This window comes from Colobus angolensis, unplaced genomic scaffold (assembly GCF_000951035.1).
Source record: "Colobus angolensis palliatus isolate OR3802 unplaced genomic scaffold, Cang.pa_1.0 Scaffold31, whole genome shotgun sequence".
NCBI lineage: Eukaryota > Metazoa > Chordata > Mammalia > Primates > Cercopithecidae > Colobus > Colobus angolensis.
The window spans coordinates 1,520,150-1,543,913 of NW_012116377.1; the positions used below are offsets into that span (position 1 = coordinate 1,520,150).

Below are 23,764 nucleotides of genomic sequence, written 5' to 3' on the forward strand. Positions count from 1 at the left end.
ACCATGCCTGACTGATTTTTTAATTTTTGGTAGAGACCAGGTTTCACCATGTTGGCCAGGCTGGTCTCGAACTCCTGACCTCAGGTTATCTGCCTGCCTCATCCTCCTAAAGTGCTGGGATTATAGGCGTGAGCCACCATGCCCAGCAAAATTTCTTCCTTATGATTATAAAATAATTCATGAGACAGTCCACAGCTGAGCTGGTCTGAGGAAAGCGGGTGAAAAGCTCCCACAGTGGATGCCCCTACCTAGGAGGGTAGAAGAAGGTACACATTGGGGGAGCAAACTCTGGTGCCAGTCAACCAGGATTTGAATCCTGGTTCTGCCACTTGCCAGCGTGTGACCAGGTGAGTAGCTTCACCTTGTGGGCCTCGGTTTCCCCATCTGTAGGTGGCTGGGCCTGCCTCCTAGGGCTGTGGCGGGAATGAAGTGAGCTGGTGACTGGAAATGCTCAGCAGGTGCTAGCAGGTGGCGTGCAGGAAAAAGCGGTGGCTCTGAGCATTTGCCCTGCCTCTTGGCTTCTTCCAACCATCTATACAGATCTACACAGACTGCTGGGAGTCATGCTGGTGGCCAGAGGTGGTTCTGTCAAGTTGGCTTTGTTTGGCTCTAGCCCAGGTGGCTTGGACGTGGCTGAGAGGAGTGGTTTGGAAGAGACTAGTCAGCCCTCTCTTGTTTTCTGTCCTGCGGTACCTCCCTTCAGCCAATTCTCCCTGGGCTGTGTCTGGTGGGCACTCTCAGCCTGTTGTGAGTTTCAGCTTCCACCTGCCCCCTGGCCCCTGCTCCTCCCCACACTGACCTGAGGTTCAGGATGTTCCAGAAACTAGAACCCAGAGTTGGGGAAACCCAGAATCATATCCTTCGTGGGGATTCACTCATGCATTCATTCCAAAAACCATCCTGAGAACATCCCTCCCACTGTGGCCCCGCCACTGTGGCTGCAATGGACAGTAAGGCTGAGCAGGATGGTTTCATGTGGGCACAGGACCCACAGTGATGGAGCGATGTGTCCTGTGGAGCCACATTCCCATCCACCCCCATAGCAGCCTCTAGTGTGTGGCTGACCACACCCTTGCCCAGAGGAGATGGGAGCGCAGGAGAGGCAGGTCCAGCATCGCACAACCTTGCTGTGCCCCGTCCTCAGCGGTTCCTGACTGGGTGCCTGGCTAGGCCTGAGGCCAGGGATGCCCAGGAAACCCTGTCCCAGCAGGATGGGCTGAGAGGGCCCACCAGACAGCCCAGAGGGAATCCGCAAAGGGAGGGAACGTGAGACAGAAAACATCTGCCTTCACTGCATTCAGCCAGAAGGGAACCATAGCATGTTTCTTATCTGTCACGGGTTGCTGCAACGTTGCTGCCTACCACGCTGTCCCCAAGAACCATCACTCTTTTCATAGCCATGGGCTGCAGGCCAGGTGATCCGGGATGGGCAGGTCCCTTGCAGGTGTCCTTCCTCCTGCTTGGACCTGCAGCTACCTGGGCTTCCTGATTACTACCATCAATGGCAAGGGCACAAGAAGAGTGAGGGATGCCCAGCACTGACCCATGGTCCCTCTCACCCATGCCAACCAAAGCAAGTCACATGACCACACCTAGCCTCAATGGGCAGAAAGAACTGCAAAGGCATGTGGGAGAGGGCGTGCACAGAGGGAGGCTGAGGGTCTGGGGACAGTGATGCCATCTAGCATCTGCTTCCTGCTGGGAGCCACTCTGGGTGGGTGGTGAGTAGGACACATGTCAGGAGGGCCCCTTTGCAGGTGAGGAAACTACTGTGGCCCAGAGAGATAAATAATTTCTCTCCAGCCCCAGAACAAGGTGGGCCTAGACTCCTGGTCACTTGATTGCTAAGCTCTCCCCAGCCTAGACCTCTGCTACCCACCCTGGATGCCCCAGGTTCAGTGCTCCCTACTAGCGAGTGTTCGCAGACCTTGTGATGTAACATTCTAAGGATGCGGCCAGGTGCGATGGCTCACGCCTGTAATCCCAGCACTTTGGGAGGCTGAGGCGGGCGGATCATGAGGTCAGGATATTGAGACCATCCTGGCTAACATGGTGAAACCCTGTCTCTACTAAAAATACAAAAAATTAGCCAGGCATGGTGGTGGGCACCTGTAGTCCCAACTACTCGGGAGGCTGAGGCAGGAGAATCGCGTAAACCCGGGAGGCAGAACTTGCAGTGAGCCAAGATCACGCCACCGCACTCCAGCCTGGGCAACAGAGGAGACTCCGTCTCAAAACAACAACAACAACAACAAAATATTTCCAGGATGCATGGATGCACATGTGAGCATGCACAAAGACACACAGAAAAACAGAGAACAAGAGTTCACTTTTGGCCAGACTTAAGAATTCTAGAGAAAAAACAATATATTACATACTATATTTTTAGTGCTAAATGGTGCCAAAAGCCTTTTCTGGCAACCATTAGAGATAGTCGCTTGGTTAGCTTGGGAGCAGAAAGCTGAACTGTGTGGCATCACATGGTTTTGTCAACATGCCTTCTTGGGCACACTCACTTGCTGGCAAGATCTGGCTATGTCCAGATGCACTTGCATTTGCCAACCTGAGCGTGCTTGAAAATGATGCTCAGCCCTTGGGGAGAATAAAGCTCAGACCTCCAGCTCTGCCAGGCCCCAGAGTATCATAGATGGGTAAAGGGAAGAAACCATCATCATCAGAGAGAAGTCTCATCAATGATCATACCCTCTTAAAAAATCACATAGAGCTTTATTAAATAAACCAAGTAGAAAGGCTCCTGTTTACATCCAGGTTGTCAGTTTGAGCTCAAGTAATATGCAAGGCACAATTCTTCCTTTCTCCAGCTTTAGAAAAATCAACCACATGGCCCAGCCCTGAAGGACTGAAGGGGGCTTGTGCGGGATCCCCAGTCATCCTGGACTCTCCACACAGCGTCCATGCATGGATGGCCATGGGCATGAGTCTCTGGATCTCCCTGAGGGTGGCCTAGCCTCAGACTAGAGCACAGGTGCCTGTGATCTGAGAATCTCAGATCCAGAACCAGGAGCTGGGAAGAGAGGACTTTTCCAAGGGTCTCTTCCCCCAGCCCCTGGGGAGTCCCTTCTGGATGGGCAGGCCTTGGGCTGGTGGCTGCCCTCCAAAACTGGCCCAGGCCAGGCTCTAGGGCCTGCTGGGAAGCTGCCTGGGGCCCTGCGCCTGACGAGCTGCCATAAAAGTGGCCGCCTCTCACACTGGCAGGCGGTGGCTCAGATCTGCTGAGGTTCTGGAGTGGCACAGGAACAGGAGGAGCAAATGACACTGGGTCTTTGTGCTGAGGCAGGACACAGCAGCTTTCCGAAACACACACACAGAAAATATGACTCCTGCTGCCATCTCAAGGAATTTTCCTAAGGACAGTCCTGGTGTCCTGATGGAGTGAGAGGGATCACACTTGGGATGTCCCAGCGGGGCCTAAGCCAAGTCCACCAGATGTCTCAACAGCTTATGAAACAAAAACAGAGGACTGAAGTCTGTTCACAGTGGCCCGTGGTCAGGCAGCAGCCCTGGGTGAGCTCCCGTGTTCTCCAGCCTCTCGCTCACCCAGGGGTTGGCTATCCCGGCCTCCAGGTGCTGGTTCCTGAGGCTTCCGATGCGGCAGTGGGGCAGACACAGGGACATGCACGTCCCACTGCTCCCCAAAATTCCTAGCAGCAACCAGACTAGGGGAAAAGTAAGTTTTCACAGGGGGAAAAACCCCACCAAAAAAACCCCTAAAGTAACTGGACAATCCTTTCCCTGAGACCACTACAGTAACGTCACCTACAGACAACTTCTAAAGAGTACTTTTAACTGCTCAAAGTCTTTAGAAGGGAGAGATTTCAGCAAGGCTAGGAAAATAAAAATGCAACAGCACATTGTCCAGAAACCCTAGACAACCATGCAAAAACGAATGAGCAAAAAAGTCTTAGCTTTGTAAGACCTGAAAGGAAAAAAACACACATTTAGAACTCCTATATAAAAGAATGAGCTAATGGGCAGAGCCGAAACTACAGCTCTATGTGAACAGAGATGGCAGTGAAGCTGGCGGGGGCACTCGTCTGGAGGGGCTTGTTCCAGTGTGAATGCAGTAGGGATCTCCCATCTTGGGGGCGCATGAGGCTCGGCTGAGATCCATCCTCTGGGAACCTTCACAAGGCCTAGTGGGAGGCATAGGCTGGGCTCCACAGCCCTGAGGGAGGACTGGCTTTGCGAGCAGGAGGCAGTGCATTGGGAGACGTGGGTGATGAGGCAGCGAAATCTGGGATGGGAAGAGAGACGATGTGAGCAGCAGAGCCAGGGAGAGCGGCGCACTCCTCAGTTACAGCCAGCATTCAGCAGGCGCCTGCCTCACCCAGGACACTCTCATAGTGATGCCCTGAGGCCTCCTCCCAGCCAGCAGAGGGAAGTCCACGGGCACCTGCTGAGCTGGCCTCATCCACATAGAGAGGCCTGGGATGCCACCCTAACACCCAGGAGCGCAGAACCTGTCCGGGGAGAACAAGTGTCAAGTTTCAGGACCGCTGCAGCATCTGTCCAGGGAGCATGTGGCAGGGAGGGCCCGTGCATCTGAATGCAACACAGCCTTGGGCAAGAGCGCCACAGGAACAAAGACCTCGAGGGGAGCAGCGGTTCTGCAGTGCTCCGGAGACCTTGCAGAGACCCAGGCGTGGCTCCCAAAACCCAGGGAGGAGCACGCTGAGAGAGGCAGCTAGAAAGGGCAGGTGCCTGCTGCCAGAGCAGCTGCAGAAAGCAGCAGAGCTGTGAGAAGGCTGAGCACCCATGGCCTCCCCTGGGCACTGCTTCGCAGGTGGAGAAGCCGTCAGGCAGAAGGCGAGGACATGTGGGCTCTCCTTACCCAGGAAAGTGCTTCTACCCACACAACTGGGTCTTCTTTCAAACAAATTCAGGGACCCCCCTGAAGCTGGTCCATGGGCCCCCATGTCAGCAGACACGAGCTCAAGGACTCTCTGTGTAGGTGAGAGAACCCTCAAATGGGAATCAGAAGACATTAAAGGGCCTTCGCATAGAACACTACAGGCTGGGCACTGCATTGTTTGAGAGAAATTGCATTCACACAGTGAGGTGCTCCCTGGAGCTGTGCAGGGTCACCAGAAACAGTTGGACCGTTGAAAGAAATGAATTTGCCCCTTCTTCTGGAAAATTTCTCGTCAGAACTACCCAGAATCCCCATCTGTGAGTCAGCTCGTCCAACTCCAGCTTAGAGCCTTCTGAGGCAGCCCCAGCAGGTGAGAATCTGGTCCTAGCATGCACCCCTGCCTAGACAGAGCTCCTTGCTGCCCACACCTCCACCTAGCATAGCTCTGCCTGGGGAAAGCTCTTGCTGAACCAGGACTGGCAGCCCCTCTGCCCAGACCCTCCTGGCTCCCACATCTGTCCTCTGGGCCTCAGGCTCCTTTGGCCCAGGCAAGGACCTGTTGAGACTTAGGGTTCAGGAGCCTCGACCCCTCCCCCAGGGCTCTTTTCTTTCTCAGCAGCTGCCTGGTTCTGCCTGCAGGGGGGTTACTCACAGTGGGGGCTGTGCCCAGGGCTGGCTTGAGGCGTGAGGGCTGTAGGCACGGCAAGATCCCGGGGTGTGCAGACAGTGTGGTAGGCTGCAAGAGCACATGGTTGGTTAGAGCAGGAGGGGGCAGGGGAACAGACCCAGAGATACACACAGCCGCCTCACCTATGATCATGACCGCCGTCCCAGCCAATAGGGCAAAGAGCGTGAAGAACATGACCTGGTAGGAATCCAGGAAGTGCTGAAAGAGGCTGGCTCCATCTGCCATCAATGGGAAGATGAGTTACCAAAACCACCAGGCCCACTGTGGTGTCCCATCATGTTCCTGCACTACTGTATGTCTACAGGGCAGTCCACAGGCCCCTCTTAGACATAAGGATGAGGGCCAGGCCACCTGCTGGAGGTCCAGGCCCAGAGCTGCCCTTGGTACTCTGGCGCTTCCTCTTCTGGCTGCTGAGCAGAGGAGGGGCACAGTCCCTGTGGCTGCCACGTTGATAACAGATGGGAAAGCTGGGGAACTAAAGTCTGCATCATGGCCCCAATGAGCAATGATCACTTTGAGGGACATTCTGCATTTCTGACTCCTCCATTTCTTACACCCCAGGTTTCTACTGATAGCCAGGACCACTTCTGCCTGTCCCTCCCCCCCGGTCTGTCCCAGATGACATCATTCCGCAACTCACAAGGACCGGGCCCACGGCGATCCATCACAAAAGCCACTGTCACTGGGATGGTAATGGCTTGGTTGGTCGCGGGGCTGGAGAAGGTCAGGGTAGTGGACAGAGGCCCCTGGCTGCCGGCCGTGGGGTCTGAGATGCCAACCGTGTATGTGATGAAGCTGGGCCACCCAAGAGACTTCTCCTTTGCGAATGCCAACACGGCTGGGGACCCGGATTTCACCTGGAAGAGACATCAGAGCTGGGGGTGGGACTCAGTGGAGGGACCACTGAGTGGGGCCTCAGGACCCCGAGGTGGGAGGGCTGCTCTGCATGGCCCACCTCTGCAAGCACCCCCGCTTCAGCCTGACATGCTGGGCTTCCCTCCTGGGGCCCAAGGGTATGGAGTGGGGACCCCTGCCCAGGTCACACCTCATGGGCAGGTAATGACACCTGGGCACTGCTCATGGACGGCATGTAGTCTGCAGACTCGGGAAGCCCTGTCCGTACTCAGGGTGTTTTTTGAGGGAAGGACAAATCAATATGAATGTCAGAATCAAATTCAAGTTTATTCAATTCTAATCAACTGCTGCTTACAAAAATGCTAAACCAGGCTGGGCGCAGTGGCTCACACCTGTAATCTCAGCACTTTGGGAGGCTGAGGCAGGCGGATCATGAGGTCAGGAGATCAAGACCATCCTGGCTAACATGGTGAAACCCCGTCTCTATTAAAAATACAAAAAAATAGCCAGGTGTGGTGGCAGGCACCTGTAGTCCCAGCTACTCGGGAGGCTGAGGGGGGAGAATGGCGTGAACCTGGGAGGTGGAGATTGCAGTGAGCCAAGATAGCGCCACTGCACTCCAGCCTGGGTGACAGAGCGAGACTCCGTCTCAAAAAAAAAAAAAATGGCTAAACCAACATGAAATATCACCAAGCACCCACTCTCCAAGGCAGCAGCCCGAGCTGTGCTCACGGCTGGTCTTCAGCAGCCGCCAGCAGGCCAGCCCTCCTCCCTCATCGGCGATGCTGGGCATTCCCTGCCTCTGCGGGAGAACATGCTGTCACGCTGGCTGTAGCAAGGCAGGAGGATAAGCAGGTGGAAATGCCGAGGAACTCCTTGGTTCTCTCACCCCAGAACTCTTTCCAGCCTGCTAGGCTCTGGGCCTGAGGGATCATTCACCCCCCAACCCCACCCCAAGACTTAGTCATAAGGGAAGTGAGGCCTGGAGAGAGGGGACTTGTCCCAGCAGGGATTAGGGCTTTCCTCCCTGCTCTGTGGCGGATACTCCTGCACTGAATTCGGCCATGCCACGCACCATACGTTCACTGGCACCTTTTCTCGGTTCTCAGTGCTGCCCCCACAAGCTTAACTTATAGCTGGGGAAGACCAGCAGAGGTTGGATCAATTAATACAATCACGCAGCCTGAGAGACAGCAATAGTGCTACGGAAAGAGTACTTCAATTTAAAAATTATAATAAAAATAAATTTTAAAGAGAGCTGGCCCAGGACATCCACGCCACATTCCCTCTTCCTCCAGGGCCTTCCTGACGCCCTTGACTGCGGCCTGGCCTGAGGCATGCACATGCCACTCACCTCCAAGTTCTCCAGAACCTCCGGGGCACCAAAGACCCTGACCTCAGAGCTGGTGTAGTGGTTGCTCAAAAGGATTTCAGCCTGGTCGGCGAAGAGACCTGGGCTGAAGGGCACCTCGGCTCCCACCTGCTCCGTGGAGAACTGGCTGCTGGAGAGGGAGGCAGTGACCACCAGAGCTGTCTTCTTCATGCTCAGGTGCTTCCGCTGCTTGTCTGTCAGCCTGTGCATTGTGATTGAGCAGAAGTACTGGCCTGCGGAGACAAGAGTGTATTGTCTTGTCCCCTCTCCTGCCTATGCACTGATGTCATTTCTTCTCCCTGCTTCTCTAACCAGGGTACTCCTATGCATCCTCCAGAGCCCAGGTGAGAAGTCACCTCCTCCAGAAGTCCTCCTGGGAATCCCCCGTAAAGGCCTTGGCCAAGCTAGGATACCCTCTGTGACCTCCCAAGTCCCCCTGGAGTCAATCCCCAGGCTGGGCTCCTAACAATCTCTCCCCTCTGGACAGACAGCCACAGTGAGCTGGGCACATGAAGCCCCAAGATGCCCAGAAGACAGAGACTGTCTCCAGGTCCCTTTCACTTTCAAATCGTCGCAGTTACCCAGAGCAGCATCAAACTGTGGCTCTACGGTGAACACATCTTGAGATGGGAAATCAAAGATAGCCGGCTTGAACTGGGACTGGCAGCTGATGAGGGCCTCTGGGTGCAAGGCCTGGATGACTTCCCTCTGGGTGGGGGTGCACTCGCCTAGAGAGGGGAGAGATGAGAGGGTGTGGGCCAGGTCCGATGGCCACCACACCGAATTCCACCAGGCCTGCACAGGCTGGCTGGGCCGCAAATGCCACCTGCCTTTGCATGTCTTCCAGCAGGGCCTCAGGGCTGCTCAAAGTTTTGAGATGCAGCCAAGACTGGTAAAGCCAAGGACACATCATATGGAAGAGGGTGCCATTCGGCATCACAGGGAGCTTCAAGTCAGAATTTCAGCATCTGTTCCAGACCTTGTATCCAGGGGCATAGCAGACGGGCCGGGCCCACTAATGCCTGACTTCTGTCCCTGTTAGCAGGGGAAATGGCAATTTACTTCTGCACATTCGGAGGGCACTATTTCTCCACTAACACCTGAGCAGCATTTTGGCAATGGCACAGTGCTGTCCACTTGTGCTGAGGAAGGAGCAGAGGCTGCCATGATGGAACAGAGATGCCTCATTAATTAGGACGAGAAGGGCGGTGCTTCACTCTGCCAGTGAAGTGGTATAAGAAAACAGCCCTGTTGACTTACTTATTTCTGGCAGCTGCTGCTCAGGGCTGTCATGGGCAGGGGATGGGATTCAACATTCTATGCATGACCTGGGAGAGGTCATTACAAAAATTAAAACCAGCAACCAATCCTGCTAATTCATTAGTTTCTGGGACTCATGGTGGGAAATTGTGGCTTTCTTTGCTAGGGTGCCCTTGGGCTGAAGTCACATTTCTAGTGCAGAACAGGCACCTTCTGGGAGCTGGGCTCCATTATGAAGATTCCTTTCGCTGGCTCAGCTTTTGGAGGACTCCAAGTTCAGAAACGCTGGAAGGAGTGGACAAGTGGGGGCTAAATGCCCTCTCTGGAGTTGGTGTGAGTGTGAATAGGAAAAGCAGACAAACTCCATCCAGAGGACACAGGAAGCCACCTCCCTGCTCCCAGGTACTCTGAAGACCGCCCAAGCCCCTCATTAAGTACCTCTCAGGTTAGAGCTTCTGTCTCCCACGGCAACAATCACTTTGGAGGCTGTAGCCTCCTGGAAGCTGGTCTGGATAGGGTGGAGGTGACGGGCCATAATCCTCTGAGGGACGCCGACCACGACCTAGAGAGGGAGCCAAGGAAGCTTCATGGAGTGCCGCCTATGTCCCGGTCCATGCTGAGCGTTTCCACGACCTCACCCTGCAGTCTGTGACACAGTGTCACCCATTTCACAGGTGGCAACACTGAGGCTCAAAGCCTAAATGCCTTGCTAGAATGTGGCAGAGAGGGGGTTGAGCCCAGTCTAGTCAGACTTCACAGCTCAGTTCTCCCATTGAATAAGCTGCTTCTCCCAGTAGCCGACTGGACGCTGAGCAGCGGGCCTGAATTCATTAATCGATCTGGGTGGGCTGAGGATTTTGGCTCTTGGGACAGCCAGGATCACTTCTCTGTAGTACAGCACCGTACCCCAACCAGAATCCAGTCTGCCCAGATTTTCCCAGCTGTTCCCCGTGGGCCCCATCCTGCACCTGGCCACATCCAAACAGCCCCAGGCTGGTGACCCCCCTGCAATCCCTTGGCTAGGACACCCTCCCACCTTCTCTGCAGAGCCCAGCCCCATCCACCCTTCAGGCCCAAGGCTACTTCCTGCAGCTGAAGGCCCCCCTCCCTCTCTCAGCAGGCACCAGCAGTCCCTGCCTCCGGGGATCTGGTTTCTACCAGTAGGTGAACTTCAGAGCAGGGATGGGATCGAAGCCCCTGCAGCTCACAGGGATGTGCAGGTGACCAGGCCTGCATCACTGTCAAACTCACAGGGCCTCCTCTCAGGGCTCACCACCATCCACCTCCAGGGACTGACAGAGGCTGTGTCCCACTCCCTAGCCTGGGACCCCCCAACTCTGGCTCTCCTCTCCCCTCCTCCCTGTCCACCCTCAGAGAGTGCCCAAGGCCTCCTGGTCCCTTTCCTACCTGCACTCCCGGAGTGCCCGTGCGCTCCCACCCACTCCCAGGGCTTCAGAAGCCACCTCTGGAGTGAGCCTCCCCCCGTCCAGCCTTCTTCACAGTGCTCCTGCCGCACCCACCCAGCTGTGCCCCCTGCCTCACCTGGGAGAACTGTGACATCTCTAGCTCCCTGGCCCAGGCTCCTCACCTCCCTGCAGGCCTACCCACCTCTGTGTGCCCCTCTCAACAAAGGACCAGTAGCAGCCTGGTCACCCCAAGCCCTTCCTCCCCTCCAGCCCCACTTCTGGATGCTCATGGAGCTCTGATGTGCCTCCCTCCCTCCCATCTCTCCCAAACCTGCCTTTAGATTCTGCCACACCCAATGAACCCAGCTGAGGGCCTGGCCTCAGTCTCTGGCCAGTTACCCTGCAGCCACTGCTCTCTCGAGCTCCTCCAGGAGCCAGGTAACCTCAGCAAACACAGCCTTGGTCTATAGCACTGTTTAAAAAATTCCACTGAGTGTGGCATAAGCTTCTACCCCTTCACCCTGGAACAGGAGCAGCAACAGTTAATTTCTGCTGAGCACTGGCTATGAGCTGAGCACCACCCTAGGGGCTTCCCACGTGCTAACTCACTGAGTTCTCACAACGCTATCATCCCCATTATACAGACAAGAAAACCGGGGCATACCGAGACTCAGTGATTGCTCGGTCATAGCCTTGTAGTGGCCAAGCTGGGATTTGACCTAGACCATCTGGCTCTAGATGCCCCACCGTCAACCTGCACCAAACTGCCCGGAATCCGGTGTATTTTCTGATCTGATCACAAAGCCAGACCATGCTTCTCCCACACCCTCTGTTCCAGCCCCCCATGCTCTGCCCTTGAACCCTGCACACCTTTGTCCATGCCACCCCATCCCCTGATCAGAGGCTCTTTCCAGGAGAGCACAGCTCTATTGTCAGAGGATGCCTCTGTCTGCAACTGGCTTGCCCAAACCGCAGAGCTGCAGCACTAAATATGCAAACTATTAGGTTAAACTGCTAGGTTCCATAAAGCACATGCTGCCTCTAAAAATGAGATGCATTTGGATCTCAGTCAGACTTGGCCCACTGATTCATTCCTAACTGGAGATGAATGGAAGAGAGAGCAGGTTTTGTTGCCTCCAGACTCAAAAGGTGACTTGCACAGGGAGTCTTAACCTTGCAGGTGACGGGGAAGCACCGGCTCCAAGGAAGTGCCCACTCTAGGGCTGCCAGAACCAAGCCCATGGGAGCTGGAATCCACCCTACAAGGCTGCCTGTCCTCATCACACCCTCTTGAACATGGGAAGACTGAGGCCTAGAAAGAAAAGGGAGCTTGTCCCCATGTCAGAGTCAGCAAGTGGCCAGTCCCAGACTCATGACTCCCAGACCCCAAGCCCTCAGATGGCTTTTCTCTAAAAGGAAAAGTCTTCATAATCCTCCCAGAAGGTCAGGCCCATCTCACAGGCCACTGAGCCACTTGTGCCTCCGGCTGCTTGAAGCCTACCTCCTTGTAGGTCCTCAGGTGCCCAGCGACCTCGTAGTAAACTGTCACAGATCCCACAGCCCGTGCCACAGCCACACCCGTCTTGGGGTCTATGTGGAGGATGCTGTTGGCCGAGGAGCTCCAGGTTCCCGAGAGGCCTGGAGAGGAAACATGGATGTTACCCCCTTCCCAGAGTTGGACACTCCAGTCAAAGCCCAGCTCACCTGGATGATAAGCCAGCCTCCTCACTGGCTGCCACTACCCCAATGGGGGCTCACTCAACAGCCTCAGGAGACAGCCACACTGCCTGCCCCAGTGCCGGTCATGTTCCTGGCTCCAGCCACCTGGAGCCATCAGCTCTCCTACCCTGCTGCACCCACCCTCTACAGGGCTGTGGCCCCTAGCACCTGCTCTCCCTGACCCACAACTCCCTGCCTGGAATTTCCTGATCATCCTGGCACGAAGCTTTAGTTGACCCCTGCCCAGGAATGGTCTGGTGCTGCTGCCAGGCCCTGCCCTCTGTAGCTCCTTCCCCAAAGCATAGCCCCTCCCCATTCCTTCGTTGCCTTATCAATTCCCTTTTAGCAAACAGACAGCAGGTGTGAGGCTCAGAGCTTTCACCACATACACTTCTGAGTTAAAAGCCAATCACATTATATAATAAATACAATTAAAGGACTCAACCATAATCTATTTATGGCAAATTATATTTGTTTTTCCTTAAAGGTAGTATTTCATCTCCTTTTAAAATGAACTTAGTAAGGTAAAAAAAAAAGGTGGAGACAATTTGAAAATAAAAACTAAGTAAATAATGGTACATGTGTTCCACAGATGTACTACAGGTCACCTGGGCATGGCTGAAATTTGGAAGCCACTGATTTAGCCCAATGTCCTTCTTTGCTTAAATCTCCTAGCCTGTGCTGTCCACAGTGGCGGCCACTTCCCACAGAATTCACTAAAATGGTGAATTCAGTTCCTCAGCAGCAGCGGAGATCCGTGTGTCTCCTGGCTAGAGGAACTGCGTGAGACTGTGCAGAGGCAGGATGCCCCACAGGAGCAGGGGACGCCCCCCGGGCGGAGCTGTTCCAGAAAAGGGCCGGCAAATGCTTTCTCTGAAGGTCGGACATAAGCATTTGGGTTATGCAGCCCATACGATCTTTGCTATGACCACACAATCTGGTAGTGGTAGGGTGACGACAGCCACTGACCATACATAAATGCATGGTGCAGCTGAGTGTCAACAAAAATTTCCTTGCAGAAAACAGGCACAGGCTGGATCTGGTCTCTGGGCAGCAGTTTTGGAGCACTGCTCCTGAGTATCCTGCAGGTCTGCCTGCAGGCCCCCATGACTGGCGCCGAGCCCCCGCCTGGGTAGCCCCCGCCCAGGTAGCCCCCACTCAGCTTTGCAAGCGTCCGTGACTCTACAGGTTCCCTGGCTCAGGATCTGTCTTACCTTCCAGGCTGGTCAGAACAGTGGCCAGACAGAGCACGTCCCCCACCACCATGGCCCCGGACAGCTCTGGGGAGATGGCCTGTAGGACAGGCAGGGGCACGAAGTCCGAGAGGCCTGGGTGCTCTGCGTCCCACACACGGAGCAGTGTCAGGCCCACACTGACTGTGCGGACAACGCAGGTGTTGTTGGTGGGGCCCTTCCCGATCTGCACAAAGTCATCTCTAGGCACAGGAGAGAAAGGAGGGCTCGCTCTCAGTCTCGGTAAAGAAGCCTCCAACTCCCAGAGGGAGAAACGTAGTCCAGGTCCTCTGCTGAGCAAACCATTCGACTGACTGAGGTCCCAGTTGTGGCCCCAACTCGAGGTTACCAAACAGCAGCCCCAGACAAGGGACCACTGCAGGCAGATGGCACAGGCTCTACCTCCTCACTTGTCACCCCAGAAAGCACACACAGCCCGCAGCTAGGCAGTGGCAGCAGCATCATTCCGGCATTCTAGAAAGGAAACTGAGGCCCCGAGGGGAAAGAGATCCAGAGTGCTTCCCTACGCTCTTCCCACCAGAGAACTGGACACACCAGAAAGGGAAGGCTGCCCTTACTATGCAACCTGACTGCAGAAGCAGCCTCTGCCCTTTCCTCCTCTGAAAAATGGGGATCATCACGTGCACGCGACACAGGCCTGGCGTGAGTATTACATGAGGTCAGCAGTGGGGAGGCACCTGCCACAGGGCAGGTGCTCAATGTTGGCAATGGCAGCTTTGGTGCAGAAGTGTGGACTGCGTGGGGTGATAGTTTGGGTTAGGGATTGTGGCTACATCCTTGCCTCCACCACACCTTTTGATCCTGAGTGCTGACTGGGTCTCTATCAGGTGCTCCTGCCACAAGAAGGCCAGAATGACCTGCAGTGCAGCCAAAGGGCTGGGAGAACTGGGCTCCATTTCCTCCAGGACATGCCCTAAACTGACAGATGGCAATTCTGTGCACATACACAGAGCACCATGGTTTGCCAGAGGTCCTCATGACCCACTCCCTCAACTGAAGGAAAGCCCTGGAACCTAGGCCACATTGCCCAACATGATAGGTGTGGAAACAGATTTTTGGATGGTGACCTGCTCACAGGGCCCACAAAGGGCAGAGCTGTGGCTAGAACCAGGCCTGACTCTAAACCCTAGTTCTTTCCATAAGGCAACACCCTTGACACCTGTCTTTGAATGCATTCAGCAACAGGGAAACACAACCGTGGCAGGATCTGTGGGCAGCCGAGGCTGAAGGGCCAATCTCCTGTGCCTCGGGGCGCACTCCCTGGAGCTTCCCCACACCCTACTTCCTCTTTTGGGGGCTGATGCCTGTCTGTCTTCCTCTGAGATGGTCTGCATCCCCCGAGGGCAGTGGTGCTTCCTCGTGGCCCTGCAGCATGCCCACATCTCTTGGAAACTGAAGTAACACACATCTTCCTTCAATAGCAGCAGTCTTTCTGTGTTATCCCCAGTTGTCTCTACCAGGTACCAGACAGGACTTCATAGGAGAAATGACCCTTGCCCACATCCTACCTGTTAGTGGCAAAGTTGAGGACCGAATTGTGAGCATGGAAGACATCTCCAGAGTTGTCGTGGAAGTGGACAGTGAAGGTCACGGTCATTCCCAAAGGCACAGCCACCAGGGCCTCCTTGTTCTGGGTGTGCAGGACAGGGCTCATGGAAACCCTCAGGTAGGAAACAGGGGATACCTAAAGGACAACATACAGGTATGATGAGGATTCAGTGCCAGGGACTGGCCTCCAGCAAAACCTACCTCTCAAGGAGGGGACGCCTGCCCCCAGGAGGATCCACTTCAGGAACAATGTGGGGCTGGACTTAGGGATCCTGAGAGGAGTAAAGGCCACACTCCCCAGAGTGTCCCAACCTAGTGACAAGGTTCTTACCTCCCAACATAGCAGATTGGCTTCACTATGAGAAAACCCACCCAGGAGTGTCCCAATCCATGACTTGGAAAAATGAGATCACTATTCATATTGCGAGAGGGCCCCCTGGGCTGCAAATATCCAGTTTCTTCAGAGAACCTGGCTCTCGGGGCATTTAAAGAAATAATGTCCTTCTGGATCGCAGGGGAAGCTCTAAGCATGTCACAGTGTGCCTGCAGGCCACCAGGGCAAGGAGGGAAATGGGGATTTCTGGAGCCCAAGAACCCAAGCTCCATAAACAGCAGCCCTTGTTTCTCTGAGTCCAGGTGAAAATCTATCCTGGCTCAAAAACTAGTGCTCCAAAGGTCTGAACTTCTTTGACAAAGTTCAGTGGTGCAGTGTCTGGTATACAGCTAGTGCTCAATACGTATTTGTTGAAATAGGATGAGCAATCAGTCACTTTCACTCACCAAAAACTAGAGCGGGGGATCTGCTGCCAGGCACCCACTTTGAAACAGAAGATGTGAATTAATGAAAAAGGTCTGTGACCCAGGCAGAGTCTAAAGATTTCAGTGAGTGTGTGTCTTCTGTCATCCAGGGTTCAGCAAGTGGTGATGAGACATGGAAAGAAAATTCCATTCAGCAAAACCCCAGGACCTGCCCCAGGGATGCTGATGGAGAAGGTCCCATCCCTAAGGAACACAGAATGGCAGAGGGCAGTACCATAATATGGTAGAAGGACACTGCCCAAAGCAGACAGACCCCATCTCTCAATTCCCATGCAACCTTGAGCAAGTCACTCCCACTCTGAGCCTCAGTCTCCTTGTCTGGAAAATGGGCCACCTCATTCTCAAAACCACAGCAGATGTCATGTACTGGATGTCACTACTTTTATGGTAGATACCGAGCATATCATCCAATGCTCTTAAGAACAGATCATGTTCTAGGCACTGGGCTGGCCCAGAGCAGGAGCTCCACCATGGGTGGTGATAACATCAGTGGCCAAGCACGGTGGGTGGAGCACTGGCACTCCAGTCAGGAAGCTGTGGTGCCAGTCCCAGTTCTGTAACCTTATGCCAATCATGGACCTCGCTGGGCCTCATCTATGAAATGAAGTACTTGGAATCAATGATCTCCCAAGGATCTTCGGCTCTGACGACCAGAAGATGCTGTAGCTTTTTATCTACCTAGGACCTTTGCCCCTGAGTTACTCTTAAATTCCTATCTACAGTTTCTCAGCTGGAAGGTGAATATATTCACTTTTACACCTGAGAGGCATACTACCTCAGTGCTATTGCTTTCATTACTCCAAAAAGGAGGAGAATACAACCCTACCTTTACGGCAACAATGATGGTTTGGTTGGCCCCAAAGGGCTCTTGTGCAATCACTTCGATGGTGGATGTCCCGATCATAGACCCTGATGCTAGAAAGCCTTTCTCATCAACATGCACGACTGGAACCTTTTCAGGTCCATCCAGGACACGGTAGCTCAGAGAGGCTGCACCATCCCTTTGGAAAACAAAATAGAGCTGTTTTTGTAGACGTCAGCAGTGGGAGTGGGCCTGGATACAATGCCAGGAGATCTAAGAGCCTGCGGCTCCCCATGCTCCTTGGAGGTGAAAAAGGCCCAATCTTGGCCCCACGGGCCTCAGGACCATGTGCTGTCAGGTGTCTGAGGCTTCATCAGTCACCCATGGAAAACTAATTCAGAAATCCAATGGTTCCGAGCAAAGTGTGGCTTCTCACTCTTCCCAGAGCAGCACCTGCCGTGGGTCGGCCAGCAGGGAGGGAGAGACTGTGAGGGTAGTTTCTTTCATCAGCTCCATGGGACATTTACTGTAAAATATCATTTCTGCAGCAAATTGTTCTCAATTTACTGAAGCAAGGCAGCCTGGCATAGTGGAGGATGGGGCTTGGAGTCTGACAGAATCCAAAGCCGGTCCCAACATGTCCTGCCACCAACTGTGTGCACATTATGTCCCCTCTTCTCTCAGCATTGACTTCTTACATGGTAAAAGGTGTGCAATGATCCTGCCTTGTCCTATTTCTAAGGACTGTCAACAGGATAAAAACAGGCTACCTGCTAAGAAAACTGTTAGCAAACTACTGATACTATGCACTGGGTAGGAAGCAAATTACGACATATTTTTTACCCTTTTACATATTTATTAATATAATAAAGAAACCCAGGAAGGAAAGGCCTCCAGCTCCCAGTGCTAGTTCCCATCATCTCTGTCTCTTCCACAGCCCTATAGATGACTAGGAGCAAATGTTATTGCTTCTGCCTAAACATTATTTCCCCATCAACCCCTTCCTCTTAACCTGGGGAACTCTTACTTATCCTTCAAGAACTCCAGCCCGAACATCTCCACCTGGGACACACCTCCCCTAAACCTCCATGGACAGCACCCTTCTTTGGGCTCTGGCTTGAATACTACACCTTGCTTTATAATAGCGTTCTCCTGCTACCCTCCTCCAGGGCACCCTCTGTCACCCATATCTGCGTTCCTGGAGCCCAGCATGGAGCCTGGCACTTTGTTACTTTTGGCTGAATGAAAACATGCATGTGTTTCATGCAACAAGTAAGTGTCCTGTGGCCCATGGAGTCTCCCGCTTGGCAACTGCCATTCAAATGCAAGCCACTGTTATGAAAGGCATCCTCTTGGAATCAAAGGTAGGAATTATGTTTGCAGAAGAGCTTTAAACAGCTCTTCTCAAGCATTACTGTGTGGCCCCCTCGCCTGGGGATCTCCCTAGAGTGCAGCTTCTCCTTGGGCAGGTCTTGGGTGGAGCCTGAGAGCTGCATCTCCTCTTCCTGGTGACGCTCATGCTTCTGGCTCATCAGCTACACTCTGAGTGGCAAGTCTTGAAACACAACACTTCGAAGCTGGTGTTTTTTTCCCTTTTAAAGATTGAATTTTAGTAGCTTGCATAAAAATGTTTCTAGGCTACAAGGAGGAAAAAGAGACCCACAGTGAGAAGTGATTTCAAGAAGCAGAGAAGCACCACAGAGAAGAGAAGGAGCAGGCAGAAGCCTCACCCATTCCAAGCACAACAGGAGAAAACCTCCCTGAAAGCACCCATGGCTCCTGACAGTGTCGACACATGAGCTGTTGGATGCAAGTACAGCCACACAGCTTTGCTGGAAACAAGAGCTGAGTCACGTACCTGTTTGTCTGCAGCTTTATATACGAGTTGGGCGACATTAATATTTGTTCTGCTTCTATTTCAGGGTTGAGCAGCTGCAGCTTCTCAAACACCTGCAAGAGAGGGCAAGTTTCACTTCCGATGGGGCACTGGAGTCACATCCAGGCCAGGTGTCTGCTTCTCTCCTAGCAGCAAGAGTCGAGGAGGGGCAAGAGAGGAGAAAAGCAGCTTTCTCGCCTGTCAGGTCACTGGTGACATGATGTGAAGGGCTGACCTTTAAGAGGCCAAAGCTGTGGCTGGGTGCAGTAGCTCAGCCAAGGCAAGATAGCAAACCCCCAGTCTCTATAAAATAATTTTAAAAATTAGCCAGGCAAGGAGTGTGCAACTCTAGTCCCAGCTACTTGGGAGGCTAAGGCTTGCACTCCAGTCTGAACAGCCGAGCAAGACCCTAATACACACACACACACACACACACACACACACGCCAAAGATATGATGAGAAAAGGCAGGCAGCCTCATGTTTGTGTAGCCTAATGGGAGCTCCTTCAAGGGGCCTGGAAACACAGGCCTCTCCCTCCGTGCCCAGTGAGGGAGAACTTTACCTGCTAGAATGTGAGCTCGGAGGGCAGCACGCACAACTCCAGCAACAGGATCTTGCTCAGGGTAACTGTGCCAGGACTGAGCCTGAGCAAGGCACCACCTAACTGCTCCTTCCTCTCACAGAGACATCCTTCTCCTCATTGCCACCGTCTCAGAACAACCCCCGTTCTACCTCCCAGGTCCCTCTGGCTGGCTCTGGCCATGTTCTTGCAGGATTCACATAGACACACACAAGGGCCTGGTGAGGAGCTCAGTCTAGCAGATGATCAGCCTCATGAGATCAGCTCAGATCTGATCCTGGGACGCCCAGGTGCTCCAAGGCCCTGGTAGCTCCCCGAGCCCACAGCAGCAATACCTGCCTGGGAACTCCAGACCCATTCTCTGTAAGACTTCAGATGTGTCCACCACCTGTGTAAGTCCCCTCTCTAAGGCCCCTTGGGGCTGCTGCCTATGTGGCCTCCCAGCCTGGTTCAGGGGCAGTCACTAGCTGGCAGGTAAAGCTGTGTGCCCTGAGCTCCCCACTGGCCTCTGATCAGATCAGGTGGATGCCCCTAGGGCCTGAGCCCTGGGCCATGGCCAGTATCATCGGATCTGACAAGTGATTCTCCAAGAGGAAGATGGCCTGATTCTGTCCCTCCCGGCTCCTCTGTGCTCTGTTCAGGTAAGCCTAGATTTCCTTGTGTGCATGGTCCAAAACTAACACTCTCTCCATGCCTGTCTTGAGAGTTGTGGGCTCCATATGAGGTGACAGGAGGGGCAGCACTTCCCAAATGGTGAGAAACAGCCTTTGGAAGCTGGGTGGGGTTTCAGTGTCAGGTGAGACTTGTATGCCCCCTTCCAGCATCCACAGGGAAGCCACCTCACTGAGTCTGACGCAGACACACTTACTGCCCGGTAAATACATTCACAAATAGCGTTCCTCCTATTTTTTTTAAACCATGCATTCCTATCTTCTCTCTTTAGATGGAGGGGGAGTTGTAAGAGATTTCCCACTTTCCTGTTAACTAGAAGAAAAGCAACAGCACAAGCCCCATGGTAAATGGCAACTGATTCTTGATCTCACTGTCAGGGAGACAACAGGGCGTGGTGGGGCCTGTGGCAAACTGGACAGCGCAGCTCTAATGCAGTCAAGGTTGCTTCTCATTGCCTGCTGATTTTGCTGTGGCAGACACCGTATCTTCAGGACATGCTGTATCTTAGATTTTCACATAGAATCTTCCTATCTTTACATGACAACAAGCTGTCTCAAAGGCCTGAGCCAAATAAAACACATTTGTAGGCTGGATCCAGATTCTCTAGTTTCTGATTTACTCAAACTCCACCTGCTGTCAGATAGGGCAACAGAGGCATAGAGCTGTCAAGTGACCCAACTGAGGTCACAGAATTTGGAAGCTGCAAAGCCCTGCCTTTAATTCCATGATAGGCTCCAGAACTTACTTCCTTTTAACAAAGAACATGCACTTGGTGAGTGTGGGGATGTGCATGTGGACCTCTGTGTGTCTGTATACATGTTTATGTACGTATATGTGTCTGTGTCTGTGTGTGTGTGTGTGTGTGCGCGCGCATGTGCACACGTGCAGGCAGGAGTGAGGGGTTGGCAAATCAGTGGGGTTTTTTTTGTGAGTGTTTTCTTTCTTGAAAAGTTTGCTTCTTTGCCCCTGATCAGGGAGGTGCTTGGGTTAGACATAGTTTATTTCTTCTTGAGGAGGGGACTAGAAACTGTTTTGGGACATATAGGGAACATTTTTTGTTTTTCTTTACAGCTTAGGAGCACCTACGGGTTACTGAGGTCCAGAGGAGCAGAACGAGTCCCTTGAAGACAAAATTGCTCTTCAGAACAAATTTGCCAACTCCTTATCTTGCAGAGGGGCCCAGAGAGGCAGGAGCTCACCCAGATCCCATCCTGTAAGTAGCAGGGACAGGCCGGATACAGACCCAGGGCTGCACCCCAGGCAGGAGAACCGCTGGACTCAGTCCTGACCCCCTGGTTCTGAACAAGGCCCCTCCCTCTCTGAGGCTGTTTTCCAAATGCAGACAGGTCACAGTACCCTGGCCTCTTGAGGCCATTCCCCACTTACCCTGTGACCTTGACCCTCCCTGCCTCAGGGGCATTAGCAGGTGGCAGCCCCTTCAGCAGGCTTCACTTGAGGACTGGAGGCAGCAATACTGAAAAATGTGTAAGGGCGCCCCAGCCTCTGTTGGGTGCTCTATGTGTGTTAAATAAACACAGATGATGAAATTAATGGCCACTCAGACACAGGGATCCCCAAGCTCAGAATTTTTTGCTCTTTTGGCCGCACATCAAGTGAGTTCCCACCTCCAGGCCTTTGCCAGCCCCTCCCATCCTGAAACATTACTCTTCTGTGAAGCCTTTGCTTGACCCTACCTCTGGGCTCCCACAGCACCAGTCACACTCGGATGCTTACCCCACTGCGATGGACCACCGTCAACCCCACGGACTGAGAGCTTCTCAGGTCTCCCAGCCTCTGCCCATGCAACATGTGGCTCTGGAGGAGGATTGGGCAGCTGGCACTTCCTCTCCCCCTTCCCTGTGGCCTGTCCACCTGCCTCCTACCTGGACTTGGATCTCATCCGAGAGTTCTCTAGCCAGGCCATACAGCTGCCCCGATGTGGGGTCCACAGCCTTGACCACCACCCTCAGCCCGGTCCGGCCTTTCACCCGGCCAAGCACGTTCATGGCAAAGTTGTACTGTGACGGGAGTCGGATCGACGCCTGGAAGACATCAAACACATTTTCAGGTGTAAGGCCCAGGTCCCTGTGTCCTCAAAAAGGCAGAGCCGGATAGTAGGCCCAGACCCCCTAGCCCTCCGGTCCTGGCAGCTGTTGGCCTGTTCTCAAGGGCCCTGCCTTCCTGCCCGGGTTGGGTCTGCTAATCCCAGAGCTGTGCAGACCTGGCTTACCCAGCATGGGTGCCCAGGTCCTGCCCTGCCTGCATCGCACAACGTGCACAGATGCATTTGGAAAACACTGGGCCCACCCACATAAGCCAGGGGCCTTCATGACAGGATGTCCCTCAGACTTCAGTGCTTGTAGGTCACCCAGAGCGATGCTGGGTTTTGCAGTGTGTCCCTGCAGACTGCTTTGTTTTGGGATATCTGTTAATAAGTCTCACTGCTTGTGCTCCATGGGGGCAATGTGGGGGAGCCCCCAGGCACCAGGGACAGGACCCTGTTCCCACTGGGTGGGGTTGCGGGGGGCATTAGTCCTACACTAGACAAGCTTCAGACAGCCTTTAGGGATAATCCCATCCCCGGGCCTGGGTCTCTTTCCAGGCCTCCATCCCTACTGTCCCTGAATGAGGCAGGGAGCGATCTTTCAAGCCACCCTCCACTTGGGTCCTGTGTGTCCAAGGCCCACCTGGGCTTGAGCCTAGAGTCACAGGGGCTGGTGTCCAGTCCCATTTCCCCACTGGCTTGCTGGGCAATCCTGGGCAAGTCCCTTCCTGTTTCTGGCCTCAGTTAACACAGAGGGACTTAGTAGTCTCCCCGGCACCTTCCAGCTCTGACATCTCAGGAGGAGCCAGGGCCCCTCGCTGGGCTAAGGGAAGGGGAGTTTGGCCTCTGGGATGAACCAAAAGAAACGGAGGGCTGCCAGGCATCATCTCAGAAAATGGTCAGAAGCTGCAGATTCTGACCTCCCAGGACTTTTGTGATTTCCTCACACAGCCGCTTCTGTCAGGAGAGGCACCTACTCACTCTGTCTGCGTGGTTAGCATTTGAGAGAAGGGAGTCCCAATGAGCCTTGGGAGAGGGAAGAAAGAGGAAGGGCCTCTCTAGGTGTGAGAATGAGGACCTCCTCTGAGACAATGTGGCAGGAACCCTCCCTGACCCTTGGGGTGCTGGCCTGGGACAGGGCTGGGAGGTGAGCTCTGGGGGGATGGTTACCTACCTCGTGGTGCCGCCCTCGGAGGTCCAGGACGTCCCGTTTGGTGACAGACCAGTGGAAGGTCAGGCCTGGCACGGCATTGCCAAAGGAGAAAGGGTTCTGGTGGTTGGTGATGCCGGTGACATACACAGGCATCTGTGGGGGAGAAGTCAGAAGCAGTAGTTCCCAGCACTGGGAATGCCCCCAGAAGCTTTGCTGCCTCCTTCAAGCAGTGGGAGATGAACCCAATTCTTCCCCAACCAGAGAAGAGCACGGCACAGGTTTGGGAATTCTGATGAAATATCAAACGAGTAAACCAGAGGTGGGACTGTTTTCCCCACACTGTCCCTCCCCTGCAGCGGGCTGTGCCTCTCCATGGCCAAGAGACTCATTTCTGGAAGGAGTCCCTGGAGCTCTAGGAGGCCATAGGTCCACCAGCAGCACAGCTCGCACTGCCCCACAGTGCTGGTTCCTCCAGGCCCCTCTCTCCTAATCTAGCCGGGGTCCCTGCTCACAGGGCATGTGTGGGTGCGGTCCCCAGCTCCTTTAGTCTCTATTTGCTGAGTTGGTTTGAGGGCACAGGTGGAGGCAAGACGGCAAAAGGCCATAGCAGGTGCCGTGCCAGGCTGCCCAGTCCACTCCCAGTGCTACCACTTCCTAGCTGTGTGGCCCTGGGCACGGGCCTTAAGCTTTCTGTGTGTTCATTTGTTCATCTGCAACACCAAGATGGTTCTGACACCAACCTCCCAGGGCTGCTATGAACACCAAATGGATTAATGTCCAAGACAGCATGGAGTGGAGTAAGTGCCACGGTCACTGTGCTCCTATTAGGCATCTGGTGCTATT

General features: G+C 53.9%; 1 protein-coding gene across 1 annotated transcript in view; it reads right to left on the reverse strand.

Annotated features, from left to right (window-relative positions):
- Positions 1 to 2,707: 2,707 nt before the first annotated feature.
- The window catches only part of NUP210 (nucleoporin 210kDa), a 62,513-nt gene continuing 41,456 nt past the window's right edge, over positions 2,708 to 23,764 (reverse strand). Inside the window, 15 exon segments of the mRNA XM_011950655.1 lie at positions 2,708 to 4,255; positions 5,526 to 5,609; positions 5,684 to 5,779; positions 6,202 to 6,418; positions 7,771 to 8,021; positions 8,370 to 8,516; positions 9,487 to 9,610; positions 11,956 to 12,092; positions 13,388 to 13,608; positions 14,935 to 15,110; positions 16,620 to 16,794; positions 18,454 to 18,545; positions 21,608 to 21,766; positions 22,943 to 23,098; positions 23,101 to 23,179. Of these exon segments, the coding sequence (XP_011806045.1) occupies positions 4,155 to 4,255; positions 5,526 to 5,609; positions 5,684 to 5,779; positions 6,202 to 6,418; positions 7,771 to 8,021; positions 8,370 to 8,516; positions 9,487 to 9,610; positions 11,956 to 12,092; positions 13,388 to 13,608; positions 14,935 to 15,110; positions 16,620 to 16,794; positions 18,454 to 18,545; positions 21,608 to 21,766; positions 22,943 to 23,098; positions 23,101 to 23,179 (2,215 nt within the window). The 3' untranslated portion in view covers positions 2,708 to 4,154.